Genomic DNA, 14,892 nt, shown 5'->3' on the forward strand with positions numbered 1-14,892 from the left:
CATACAGGTGCCTAACCTTTTATCCAGGATCATCGGGACAAGACACCTGCCATTGTTCAGAATCTTCCAGATTTTGGAATCATTTTAAAATGGTGGTCCCTTTAAGGAAATGGGATATTTCAAAATCTCACAAAATAGGGTGTGTGGGGTGTTGAATGAATTTGGATAAATAAAGACCATAAAAATCACTAGCATTTTTTAAAATTTTAAAGTAAAACTTCAAAATAAAACTGTTTTTTGACCGGTAGTGTCGACTGGGAGGGCGGGTGGCGATGACACTCGAAAGGGAGGGGCTCTTATGAAGTGATAATTGCACTAATTAGTGATGGCACATGCCATGAAGGGCCACTTATTAGGTGATGATAACACAGATTATCGACATAGAATGCGACAGGATACATGGGAGTTGAGCGATGGCTGTGTCAGGTCATGTTTGGCACCAAACTCCATCTTTGATGTGCAGATGTCATCTCCCAAAAAACGTGCCAGTTTTTGGCGGTTGCCAGTGTCAGAATCCTGGATAAAAGGTTAGACACCTGTCGTATTTTTGTCTTTTAAACTGTTTGTTCTTAATGCAGGTGTATTAGTTAGGCATCGTAAGAGTAAATCTCAAGCAACTGGCAAATACACTTATCTAGCATCTACCAATCCTCTTAAAGGTTTTACTGTATTTACTATATATATATATATATATACTGGTGTATAGGACGACTCTGTATAGGGCAACCCTGGAATTTTCACCTAAAATATTGGTTTTGAGCAATACCCTTGGATTAAGATGACATCCACCCTGCATCCTCTACCATCACTAAAATCTGGCACTTGCCGCTGACCAGTGGATGTTGTTAAAAGCAAATCACAATATTTTAATAACAAATTATCATTTAAAGGTTTAAATATTATAAAGTATATTTTAAAGCACGAGGAGAGAAATATAAGCAGAGGTGCCAGTGCAATAAATCAGTCTTTGACTCTACGAGTGTGTACCTTTTTTCCACACTTCGCGGTAGAGCGCACGCTACATTATTATCCTCTCTATTTATTGTTTCTTTTTAATTCAATTATGTATACTATAAAATGTCTCGCTAATGGAAGGGGAATACAGATCATGAAGAGTTGTTTTTGTGATTGGAAGCCGGTGATCAGAATGGCATCGTAGTAATTGGTGCTGGGATGCTTGCTATTGTAATATATATTAACAATTTGGATGTGAATATAGGAGGTAGATTAGTAAGTTTGCAAACATCACGAAAATTGATGGCACTGTTAGGAGGGTAATCTAAGGTTACAGACAATAATGATCATTTTGCAAGATGCATAGAGCAATAGCAGGCAGAATTTAATCTTCGTAAGTGTGAGGTGATAATGAGTGGTAGGGTTCCAGAGAGTACTGATGGTGAGCAAATCCAATGATTCTTAAAAGTCCCAATGGAGGTGGACAATACTGTTAAGAAGCTGTAAGGGATGCTTGCCTTCATTAGCCAGGGCATAGAAGGGAAGATTTGGTACAACTTCATAAAATATTGACAGAGCCAAAGCTGGTCTCCACATTTTAGGAAGAATATAATTATGCTGAGAAGGATGGAAAAGAGATTGGCCAGGACATAGCGTGTTCAGTTACGAGCAGAGATGAGGTAGCTTGGAGTTGTTTTTCCTCAGAGCAGAGATGGCTGAGCAGCACCTAGAAGATGCTTATAGAATTATGATGGGCACAGATGGAACAGAATCAGAATGGTAAGAAATTTCTTTACCATGACAGTGGCATCAAAAACCAAAGGATATACTATAGATCTGACGTAAGGGATAGGAGATCTAGAGGAAATCTGAGGAAGTATTTATTCATAATCTGAAATGCATTGCCTGAGTGTTTGGAACTTTCACACTGAAGTAATATTCAAAGGAGCATTCAAAATAACCAAGGCATGAAGGGGTGTGGACCAACTCTTGAGTAATGGGACGTGTTGGAATGATTACCATAGACAAGATGACCTAGGCTTGCTTATTGCGGTCCTTATCTTGATACCTCTGAGACAATCTCAAGCAATCATAAGGCACAATGATGAACTTTTAGCCACATCAAGCAAACACAAAAGGAATATCAGAAATGATTTTACCCATCCATGCAATTAGTCAGTCAGTCAGAATTTATTATGATTTTTAAAACCGTATAACAGCCATAAAAACAAAAATTGAGTTTCTCCAGAATAAGGTGATACCTAATAACATAATACCATATATAAGATCAAACAAAGAAGCAGGAAAAATGGCACCGTAGTGAGAGGCCACTGCAAGCAACAGTTGAAATAGTGAAACTTTTGGAACGTAAGGGTTCAATCAGAGAGACACAGCATGGTTTTAGAAAGGAAAGATCTTGTTTGACAAACTTGTTAGGATTCTTTGAGGATATAATGGGCGCGGTGGATAGAGGGGAACAGGTTGATGATGTATATTTGGATTTCCAGAAAGCGTTTGATAAGGTGCCGCACAAGAGACTTCTCAGTAAGTTACAGGAAAGTGGAGTCCGGGGAAATCTATTGGCCTGGATTGAAAATTGGTTGTCTGACAGGAGGCAGAGAGTCGGGATAAATGGGAGTTTTTCAGGTTGGCAGAGAGTGGTAAGTGGGGTGTTGCAGGGGTCAGTGTTAGGCCCACAACTGTTCATCATTTACATTGATGACTTGGAGGAGGGGACAAAATGTGGTGTAGCCAAGTTTGCGAATGATACCAAATTGAGTGGAAGAGCAAATTGTAATGAGGATGTGGAGAGTCTGCAGAGGGATAGAGTTAAGCTGGATGAGTGGGCAAAGATCTGGCAGATGGAGTACAATGTTAGTAAGTGTGAGGTTATCCACTTTGGCAAGAAAAATAAAAGAGCTGAATATTATTTAAAGGGCGCAGAGGGACTTGGGTGTGCTTGTGCATGAATCGCAAAAAGTTAGGTTGCAGGTGCAGCAGGTTATTAAGAAGGCAAATGGAATGTTGGCCTTCATCGCTAGAGGAATTGAATTCAGGAGTAGGGAGGTAATGTTGCAACTGTATAAGGTACTGGTGAGACCGTACCTGGAATACTGTGTCCAGTTCTGGTCTCCATATTTGAGGAAGGATATACTGGCATTGGAGACGGTCCAGAGGAGGTTTACTAGGTTGATCCCTGGGATGAAGGGGTTGACTTATGATGAAAGATTAAATCATCTAGGATTGTATTCGCTCGAGTTCAGAAGAATGAGAGAAGATCTATAGAAACATATAGGATTATGAAGGGTATAGATAGGATAGATGTAGGAAGGTTTTTTGAGCTGGCCGGGGAAACTAAAACGAGAGGACACAGTCTCAAGATTCGGGGGAGTAGATTTAGGACAGAGATGAGGAAAAATAGTTTTTCCCAGAGAATAGTGAATGTTTGAAATTCTCTAACCAGGGAAGTGGTTGAGGCTGCCTCATTAAACATATTTAAAATTCAGTTAGATAAATTTTTACATAATAGAGGAATTAGGGGATATGGGGAGAAGGCAGGTAGGTGGAGTTAGGTCATAAATTAGATTAGCCATGAACGTATTGAATGGCGGAGCAGGCTCGATGGGCCATATTTGGCCTACTCCTGTTCCTTCTTCCTATGTTCCTATGTTCCTGTGCAGCCATCTCGAACCACGGCTGCCAACTTACCCCAGCCTCCCAATTACAATTTTATCCCTTACAAATTAACAACATAACATTCAACTTTAAAACAAACTACACAACAGATTGCACAAAATAACAGTGAACGGAACATACTTATTGACAGAGTCCAGACCGTGGGCTCAGTAGGACAGGATAGCCATGTCCATATCAGCATAAAGTGATTCCTGGCTCAGCAGTTGCCATTCCCCCATCCAGAGGTGGCTGCAGCCTTTCACTGCACTGACATCTGAGGCTTTTGACCACTACCAGGCTACCTATGGTAGTGAGAGTCCACCAGTCTATTTTTCAGGGAAACTCCCCTCAGTCTATAGTAGCTCGGAGCCTTGGCCCCAGCACTGGACAAGGCTCCATATCCTCCAAACCCTGCACTCCCAGATGACATGCCCACTGTGGGTGGTCAAGCCAGCACGCAGCCCACTGTTCCAGACCCTCAGACTACCTCGTCAACTGTTTGCCATTCTTCCAGCCTGACACGGTGCCGCTGCCAGCGACGCAGAGACCCTCACAGCTGCACCTTACCTTGAGGCTGCCGGCTGCTGCCCCACTGACTCAAGCCTTAAAGTACTTCTGACTCCAGCTTTCACTACTGACTCTGCTCTCTGCACTGCCATCCCCAACATGGAGGGTTCATCCGTGACCATCAGGCCGCAATGAGCTCTCCACCACCAGCACCAGCCATTTGAGTCAGACCTCGGTGACTTCTCAAGAGGTCTGCTTCCTTCGTGATATCTCCAGCATCCGCTTTCCCGCTCCCTGTCATTCCAGAGACTGTCCTCGATCAATTCCAGTGTTCCTTCATGGCACCTACTTAGGTAAGTGTAACACCCATGTCCAGAGAGGCCACTGCGAGCTGCAGTCATGCAGTCATCAAATGGTCAGCAGTGTGAGTGGATGAAGGAGGAAATCCATGTTCCCATTTCAACCAAGGGCCAAGAAAACAAAGATGAGAAACTGGAAGCTGTTTCAGCTGAATGGAGTGACAAGTGACTGAGATGCTGGAATCTGAAGAAGAAAAAAAAACTGTAGGCAGCATCTGTGGAGCCAAAGAAATGATCGGCATTTTGAGTCAGGGCTCTTCACCCAATTAGGACTGAGAGTTGGAGAAAAGATAGCCAGGTTAGAGTGAGGGGTGAGGCAGAGGCTGATAGGTGATATGTGGAACCTGGTGAAGTGGGGAATTAAGGGTGGATGGAGCCCTGTGGGGAGGGGGAAGGTAGAGGCTGAATAGCGATATGGGAAGGATGATAATCAAAAGAAATAATATGCGAAGGGTGATGAATCTAGGTAATGGTGATGGGGAGGAGGGCAGTTCCTGGCTGAACACCTGTTGAAAAAGGATTCAATCAGTAGTCTCATTGATAAGCCATCACCGAAGCACCTTGTTCACAAATAGTATTGACATGCAGCATGGTAGGGCAGCCCGGTTGGATGAGCAGTTAGCGCTGCGCCTTTACTGTGCCAGCAATCAGGACCGGGGTTTCAATCCTGCGCTGGCTGTGAGAAGTTTGTACATTCTTCCCATGTTTGCGTGGGTTTTCTCCAGGGGCTCCGGTCTCCTCCCACCATTCAAAATGAATAGGGGATGTAGGGTAATTGGGTGTAAATTGGGCAGCAGAAACTCGTGGGCTGAAATGGCCTGTTACCGTGCTGTATGTCTGTATGTCTAAATGCACTAACTTAGTGGATATAGAGCCTCTTTCTTTTGTATAGAATGATAGGATGAGCTCCATCCTTTATTCACCAAGGATTTCCATGTAATTCATTACACCCATATTAAAGTGTGGGCAAAGCCTTGGATAACATCCGAACTGAAAGCCTGCACTTTTGATCACGGAGCCCTTCTTCAGACCTGCAGTGATGAGTCTGGGAATTTTGGGGGTTGATCACTTTTCAACTAGTATTCTACCTTATATAATCCTAAATATCATTGCTATTTTATATTGATTGATATTTTATGCAACTTGTGATTTTATATAGCTTGAAATATATCTGACTTTTACCAGGTATAATCATTTTCTTTCACACAGTCAAATCAGTGAACAATCTGCCATTATAATGAATGTAGAAATGCTGATCTGCCAATAGATTAAACATTCTCGCTGTGTGTACAATGCCTATCAACAATTGTTAAACACACAATGCACTTTGTATTTCACATTCTGCATCAAAAATCTTAACCCTGAATGCACTGTGAAACAACAGTATACAGTATTTCTGAGGAACATAACAAAAAAACCCATGTGCTCATTAATTTTGTGAGATATTATGAGTACCATATCAAGCTGTGTTAGATTTAGCACTTTCATCTGTAAACTTTCCTCATCTGCTGACTGCATGTGATTTTACCACACAGTAAATGAGCCGTGGGTCATCAAACGTTTTAAAAATAGAAATAATAATCTCATTTGTAAATTGATAATATCAGCAGATAGATACTAGTATAAATATGGGTAAAGCCTAGAAAAAAGATTGAGATGAGATTTATGTGGTTCATTGTCTCCACACCCTTTCCACATTAATGGAGATAAAGTCAAAAGGGTTGATAGCTTCCGATTCTTAGGAATAAATACTTCCAATGTTCTAACCCAGGGCAAGCATGTTAATGCATAAGTCAAGAAAGCACACCAACACCTCTACTTTCTTAGAAGACCAGAGAAATTCAACATGTTCCCTTTGTCTCTCAAAAATTTCTAAACATGCACCATCAAAAGCATACTCGCTGGATGCATTTTGGCGTGGGATGGGAGCTGCTCAGCTCAAGATCAGAAGAAGCTGCAGAAGGTGGTAAATGTCACTTGGAATATAATGCAAATTTTCCTTCACTTCAGGGACTCCATCTTCCCAGGAAAAGGACCCATTATGCTCAAGGCCTTATCACAACTCAGACACTTTCTCTTCTCCATCCTTCCTTCAGGGAGATGGCTTGAGAGTGTGAAATCACACATCAACAGGCTTATGGACAACTTCTTCCCCACAGCCATCAGGGTCCTATATGAACCCCACAATAGTGCAATCATGCTTGATGCTAATTGATCTTTCTGTTCATTGCAACCCTATACTCAGTCATTGTGCACTTTTAACAGCTTTATGAAGAGATAATCTCTTAGTCTGCTCACAGAAGAACCCTCATTACATTTAACCATCTTAAATGAGAAGATTTGCAACAAAATTAGATGTTTCAATAATATTCCAAATATCTTTGCTGAACAGGATTCTGCTAATATTGGATTCTTCTAATCTCAGATTCTGAAATGAAACTTAAACTAGAATCAATTGTCATGTGCAATTCCAAACACATAACACCAATATGGAAGCTATCTTAATGGCCTGGCTTCAGGTTTTGGGCATGCCTCCTCATCTTTCATTTAAAAAAACAACAGAAATGGTTCCGTATTGGTGCTTAAAACTGAAAAAATTCAAATACATCTCCTTTAATCTTTAAAATTGTCAATCGTTTTTATGATGCAACAGAAGAATGCTTAGAAATTCAGAACTAGGGGACATAGCCTCAAGATTCAGGCCAGTAAATTTAGGATGGAGATGAGGAGGAACTGCTTCTCCCAGAAGGTGGTGAATCTGTGGAATTCACTGGCAATTGAAGCAGTGAAGGTGATCTCAGTAAATACAAGAAAAACCCGCTTAACACGATTAATTTGTCCCAATTTTTACTTGCATAAGAAAAATTCAGGTTAAGCTATTAATAGAATCAAGGGAACAATTAAAGATCATCCATCAGGACTTATAAAAATGTTTTAAAAACAACTTAATGTCAATTATAATGCCAAGACTTTTAAGGTTAATAAAAATAATTATGGTGTTTTTCATTTATTTCATAATTACATCATAATTAAACTATTTCCTAGAAAAAATATTTGTCCGAAGTGGACCACAGATTCTGATTTTTTTTTCTCTCATTACACCCAACCCCAACCAACCAATTTTCCCCTGCAACCGCTGCAACCGTGTCTGCCTGTCCCGCATTGGACTTGTCAGCCACAAACGAGCCTGCAGCTGATGTGGACTTTTTACCCCCTCCATAAATCTTCGTCCGCGAAGCCAAGCCAAAGAGAATACTATTTCCTACAGCTAGCGATCGCTTTTTCTAAATTGCCTTGGGCATCCGTGCTTCTTTCCATGTTAGGATCTATATTTAGATAAAAGTCAATGGCGGCTTCAACAAGTTCAAATCCTTTTTGAAGAATTTTGGGAAATTTTGCAGCAGCATTTTTATCATCGCCAGCAGTTTCCGCTGAAATTCCTGCATTGTGTAACCCTGTTCGATATTTAAAGCAGTCAAACCCACCTAAACTTGCAGCAAAAGCTTCTGTATCCCATTGAATTTTCTTTTCTTTAAGCATCAAAAAGATGTTTAAAGATTTGGTTTGAATGTTTTTTTTTACAAAGTGGTATTTACTTTTGGGTACAATTTTCAATCCGAAGATGAAGTGGCCATTCCATTTCAGTCATTAAAGACTTCTGTTTTGAGTAATTTGCATGCTTAGAGAACCTGATGCAGCTTTACCTTGTTCTTTATATTTGAGTTTATTAACTTAAAATTGTGCGTACTCATTATAGCCCAGATCGTGTCCGATTTTCACATTGCTGGTACTCTCTCCATGTCGTTTAATAACATCGTTTTCCTTCTAAAATAATTGGTTTTCTTTTCCTTTTACTACCATTGTCAGATTATTTTCCACATTTTCTTTTATCTATATTTAATAGGGGCAGACACTGAGTCTGACTGTCATACAGTATATCATTTAGGGCCATTCACACTTGTAACTTGAATTTTCCAGAAATTTCTGGAGAGATCTCGCAATAACTTGGGGTAGCAGTAATAAGCAAAATAAATGCTGACAAGGCATTCTCGCGAGAGTTGGTCTTGGTGGCCACCATGTTGTACTGGCATCATTACCCCTCTCTCAGCACCACCATCACCCCCGTCTCAGCGCCGCCACCACCCCCTCACAGCGTCACCACTAACCTCCTCTCAGCAATGCCATGACCCCCCTCTTATTGCCACCACTACCCACCATCAGTGCTGCCACTAAGCCCCTCTTAGCTCTGCTGCTAACCCCCTCTCAGTACTGCCACAACCCCCTCTCAGTGCCACACTACCCCCTTTCAGTGCCGCCACCATTCCACCTCTCAGCTGCCACTACCCACCCCCTCAGCACTGCTACCACTCTCCCTCTCAGCGCTGCCACCATCCCCTCACAGCGCTGCCACCATCCACTCACAGCATCACCACTAACCACCTCTAGGTACTGCCATGACTCCCCCTCTCATTGCCACCACTACCCCCCCATCAGCGCCGCCGCTAACCCCCTCTCAGCGTAGCCACTACCCCCTCTCAGCCCTGCCACTAACTACCCTTTCGGAGCTTCCACTAACCCCCTCTCATTGCTGTTGCTACCCCCCGCCTCATCGCTGCCATTACCCGCTCCCCACCCCATTTAGCACTGCCATCAATTCCCCATCCTCGCTCATTGCTGCCACTACCCACCCCCACCCCATTCAGTGCCACCACTAATCCTCGCACCCCAATCACCTTTGCCATTACGCCCCTCAGTGCCACAACCTCCACCCTCTCAGCACCATAATTAACCCCCCTCAGCGCTGACACTAATCGCTCTCTCAGCGCCACCACCAACCCCTCTCAGCACCACCACTAACCACCCTCTCAGTGTCGCCACTACCCCCCCTGCTCAGCGCCACCACTAACCCCACCCCTGCTCAGGTCTGCCACTAACCCCCCACCCAGAGCACCATTGTATGGGGGAGCGCTCAGTATGTGGCCTGGAGGCCAAGGGGGGCAACAGCATGAAAAAGTTTGGGAACCACTGAAGAAGCATGTAGCAGGGTTTGCCTGAATATTTAAGAAAAGGTTGGATAGATTTCTGCATAGTAAGGGAATTAAGGGATATGGGCAAAAGGCAGGTAGGTGGAGATGAGCCTATCATCAGATAAGCCATGATTACATTGAATAACGAAACATGCTTGCTGGGCCAAATTGCGTACTCCTGCTCCTATTTCTTATGTTCTTATGACCTGTTTTAAGCAGCCTCCACCATTACTTTAGATTATACTCTGCCTTCAAAGTTCTTTGAATTAAAGGCAATGGAGTGAACTTGAAGCAGATGCAAAGTATTGTCCTAATGGCTGCAAATGTAACTGTAGAAAGTGGAAATTAATAATAATGTTTTTAATATTATTTCACATTGACTGCATTTGCTGTCTGCTTACCTCGCATATTTCCTTCTGGCGAGGGTGGATCCGAGACATCTCCTGTTTTGGCAAGGTTCCTCGGCAGTGGCCATTGCCTCTTCCAGAATTTGTGACAACAGATAATTCTTGGATGCTTGGCTGGGGGGTACGATTAGAAAGGTTTCCCTTACTACTTTGGAGTCTATAATTTATGTTTCTTCTGCTCAAATTAACACTGTTATATTCTCCTGGAATTCCAAAATCCTTCAAGACTTTTCTGTAATAAAGTGTCAAAAATATGTTTTAACTTGCTTTCACTTACACTCATTTCTATATAAATAACAACATACTTTTACTGGCACGTCTTCAGTTTATAATCCTCAAGGTAATTAAATATGCAATAATTTAATTTCCCTGTAATGGTCCATTGGATTAGTCTTTGTTACATTACAAATGCTAAAGTACCAATCTAAATCCTCCAACACAATGGGTTGTTCAATGCAATAAACTAAAATATAGGTCTTTCCACTCCATGGCAGAACCTTATAGCCACAAGAAGTTCGACTCATTTGTTGACTCAGTTGCAGAGAACCATATCCAGTTGTTTTAATATTGTAACAGAAGATTTCTTTGACGTATAATATGTCTAAAATAATAACATGTGGTGGTGTGTGCTTGAGCGTAGCAAAAAGAACTGAGACAGCAGGCTGTGAGATTATTAAGCACGACTAGTTTTTACTTCAAGTTTCATGCTGCAGTCTTTAAGGCCCCCTGGAGCCCACCACTTACGTCCCGGAACTCACGTCACGCTGACGTAAGAGCTTACGCGTACTTCCCGTCTGCACCAGAAGAAAAGGACACGTGACACCATCTTTTCCGCAGCTGCTTCGCTGTCCACACATAACATGCGGAGCCGGTTTGCTGCTACAAATATGTGCACCGCCACAAATGCTTCAGAGACTAAATAGGTGTCAACACACTATACTCTACCTCCAAAATTAATTATGTTGAAGTCAGAGACAAAGGGCAACAATTGATATGACCGGTTAGCATTCCAGACCAGGGTCAGGCAACCATCAGATCTAGGCTGGAAACGTGGCATGAGGGCCGGGATCCAATCCAGACTAAAGCGCAGGGGACTGAAACCTCCCCTACCATCCATGCTACTGGCAAATGTTCAGTCATTAGAAAATAAAATTGATGACCTTAGGGCAGAGCTGCTTAATCAGAGAAAGGTGAGACAAATCTCAGTTGTTTGCTGCATTGAGGCCTGGTTAAATGAGAACACACTGGATGTGGTGATCTGACCTGAGGGCTTCATCATTCACAGACTGGACCAAAACTTGGATTCTGGTGAAGGGGAGGGGTGGGGTGAGCATGTGTTTTTTTGTTAATATCAGCTATGCACAGATGTTGGGGTTATGTCGACCTCCTGCTCCATTGCCTTTGAGCAAATATCGATTAAATGAAGACCCTTCTAACCACGCTGAGAGGTCTCATCAGTGATTCTCACCAGAGTTTATATCCCTCCCGATGTCGATTACAAACAGGCACTTACAAAGTTGCATGATGCAGTCAGTAAAAAAGACCCGACGTACTACAAATCATTGTCGGTGACTTCAACCTGTCTCAAGAAAACCTTGACTAGTTCTCACTAGCACATAATCTGCTGTACCAGAGATCCCAGCATACTTGATCACTGGTACACTAAGATAAGGAAAGTCATTCCTGAGACCACATTTTAAGGTCGGATCACCTGGCTGTGCTCCTACCAGCTTGCTGACAGAGCCTAAAAAGAGAGACTCCAGAGATCAGCATAGCTAGAAAGTGGTCGAACGGTTAACAGTGGATTGAGCGGTGTTCAAGAACTCAGCTGAGGATCTGAATGATTACACCTGAGCCATTATGGATTTTATTAAAACAGCTGTGGATGAGTGTTTTCCCACCAAATTTTCCCAACCAGAAGTCCTGCATGTACAATGAAATTCGGAACCTGCTGAGACCCAGATCACATGCATTCAAGTCCACAGATCTAGAACACTACACAAGGAGCAGGAAAGACCTACAGAAAACTATCTCCCGAGCATAGTGGAGATTCTGAATGAGGACGAAAACAACAAGGTACCCAACAGCTCTGGCAGAGTCTAAATGGCATAACCTGATACAAAACCAATTCCACTGACAAAGCTTCATTCCTAGATGAACTCAATGTCTTCTACACACGATTTGACCACCAAAACAATGAAGAATCACTGCTTATGTTCCCTAATGATCATCTTCTGTCAGTATCGAAAGGTAATGTGCAGGTTGCCTTCAGGAGAGTGAATCTAAGAGAAGCATCCAGTTCAGACAGAGTGCTAAGCCAAGTACAGAAAACATCTGCTGGTCAATTGGCCAGTGTATTCACAGATACACTATTTGAAACAGGTACCCATCTGTTTCAAACAAGTTTCAATCCTACTGGAGCCCAAGAAGAGCGTTGTAACCTGCCTAAACCATTAGCTGCCAGTGGCACTCACATCTGCAGGTAATGAAGTGCTTTGAGAGGCTGGTATTGGAGCATATCAGCTCTTGACTGACTAGCGACATGGATCCATTCCAAAGTGCCTACCACAGAAACACGTCAACGGGTGATGCCACCTCACTGGCTCTACACAAAACCCTGAATTACCTGAACACCAAAGATGTATACATCAGGGTGAAAGGGAGAGGCCAGAGAGTGGTAGTGGATAATTGTCTGTCAGGTTGGAGGCCGGTGACCAGTGGTGTGCCTCAAGGTTCTGTATTGGGTCCATTGTTGTTCATTATATACATTAATGATCTAGATGATGGGGTGGTGAATTGGATTAGTAAATATGCAGACGATACTAAGATAGGTGGAATAGTGGATAATGAAGAAGGTTTTCAAGGATTGCAGAGGGATTTGGGCTGCTTAGAAAAGTGGGCTGAAAAATGGCAGATGGAATTTAATGCTGATAAGTGTGAGGTGCTTCATTTTGGTAAGAAGAATCAGAATAGGACATACGTGGTAAATGGGAGAGCATTGAGGAATACAGAAGAGCAGAAAGATTTAGGAGTAACGGTACATCGTTCCCTGAAGGTAGAAACTCACGTGAATAGGGTGGTGAAGAAGGCTTTTAGTATGCTGGCCTTTATCAATCATTGCATGGAATATAGGAGTTGGGAGGTGATGTTGAGATTGTATAAGACGTTGGTGCGGCCTAATTTGGAGTTCTATGTGCAGTTCTGGTCGCCTAATTATAGGAAGGATATAAACAGAGTGGAGAGAGTGCAGAGAAGGTTTACCAGAATGTTACCTGGGTTTAAGCATCTAGAGTATAGGGAGAGATTAGACAGATTAGGTCTTTATTCTTTGGAGCGTAGAAGGTTGAGAGGGGATTTGATAGAAGTATTTTAGATTATGAAAGGGATAGACAGAGTGGATGTGGATAGACTATTTCCGTTAAGAGGAGGAAAGATTAAAACAAGAGGACATGAGTTAAGAATTAAGGGGCAGAGGTTTAGAGGTAACATGAGGGGGAACTTCTTTACTCAGAGCGTGGTAGCCGTGTGGAATGATCTTCCGGGAGAAATAGTGGCGGCAGAGTCAATTGTATTATTTAAGAAAAGGTTGGACAGGTATATGGATGAGAAGAAGATGGAGGGTTATGGGCATTGTGCAGGGAGGTGGGACTACAAAGGGGTGTTTGGTTCGGTGCAGACTAGAAGGGCCTAATGGCCTGTTTCCGTGCTGTAATTGTTATGTTATGTTATTGACCACAGTTTGGTATTCAACACCATCATTCATTTAAAATGAATCGGCAAACTCTAAGGCCTGGGCCTCAATATCCCATGTGCAATTGGATCCTAGATTTCATCACCTCTAGAACTCTTTAACAATCTCCACCAGTACTGAAGCACCATGGGGATGGGTTCTTAGTCCACTGCTCTAATCGCGTTACATCTATGAGTGTGTGGCTCGGAATGACAATAACACTATTTACAAATCTGTTGACAATATCACTGTAGTGTATAAAAATAGGTAATGACTCAGCATACTGCAGGGAGACTGAATACTTGGCTGAATGATGTACTAACAAGTTCTCACCTAAATTCAGCAAGACCAAGGACCTGATTGTGGACTTTAGGAGAGAAAAACCAATGGTCATTGCGGGTTCAGAGGTGGAGAGGGTGAGCAAATTTAAATTCCTGTGATTCACTATCTCGACGGACTTTTCATGGACCCATCTTATTCATGTGATCGTGAAGAAAGCATGTCAGGACCTCTGCTTTCTCAGGAGTTTACAGAGGTTCAGCATGTAATCACAGACCTTGACAAATTTCTACAGATGCATAGTGGAAAGTGTGCTGACCGGCTGCATCATAGCCTGGTATAATGGTTGAGAGGCATCAACTGTTCCTGAATCTGGTGGTATAAGTCCTGGGTGGAAGGTTCGGCAAACTATCCCCACTATCGAGAACATCTACATGGAACATTGTCATTGGAGAGCAGCAACAATCATCAAGAATCCATACCATGCTGGATACGCTCTGTTCTCCCTGCTGCCATCAAAAGTATAGGTGCCACAGGACACGAACCACCATCAGACTCCTAAACAACAGACTCAATCAGACACTCATTTATGAACTCTTACTTTATTCGTTATTTATTATTGAATATTTATTTTTCTGTATTTGCAGACAGTTTGTTTACATTTCTTTCTTCTTGAGTACAGTTTATAGTTACTGACAAGTAGAAATTCTGCCTGGCCCACAGGAAAATGAATCTCAGGATTGCACATGATGTCGTGTATCTACTCCAACAATAAATTAGAACTTTGAGACAGGAGACCAATTGTGGTCAGCTTTGCTTTCTCCTGACGAGCAATAGGTTGAGGCAGATCATTTGATTCCTGGGAGTCATAGCACACTTGACATGAAACTGGAGATTATAATTTGAATCAATTTTCAAAATCTGGGGATACTTCAAATTATCCCCGAGAATGT

The 14,892-nt window shown here is 42.4% G+C and overlaps 1 protein-coding gene and 1 long non-coding RNA gene across 8 annotated transcripts in view; one reads left to right on the forward strand and one right to left on the reverse strand.

Moving 5' to 3' along the window:
- Window positions 1-14,892, reverse strand: part of pcsk2 (proprotein convertase subtilisin/kexin type 2) — a 344,834-nt gene that overhangs the window by 186,697 nt on the left and 143,245 nt on the right. For 6 of the 7 annotated variants that reach the window (XM_069931793.1, XM_069931790.1, XM_069931791.1 and 3 more), the window contains one exon: window positions 9,925-10,162. The exons of the other annotated variant lie outside the window; for it this stretch is intronic. In XM_069931793.1, the coding sequence (XP_069787894.1) occupies window positions 9,925-10,162 (238 nt within the window). The remainder of the gene's footprint in view (window positions 1-9,924; window positions 10,163-14,892) is intronic. 7 annotated transcript variants of the gene reach the window in all.
- The window catches only part of LOC138760761 (uncharacterized), an 89,990-nt gene that overhangs the window by 60,782 nt on the left and 14,316 nt on the right, over window positions 1-14,892 (forward strand). The window lies entirely within an intron of this gene.

The sequence above is a fragment of the Narcine bancroftii genome, chromosome 4 (genome assembly GCF_036971445.1).
Source record: "Narcine bancroftii isolate sNarBan1 chromosome 4, sNarBan1.hap1, whole genome shotgun sequence".
Taxonomy (NCBI): Eukaryota; Metazoa; Chordata; class Chondrichthyes; order Torpediniformes; family Narcinidae; genus Narcine; species Narcine bancroftii.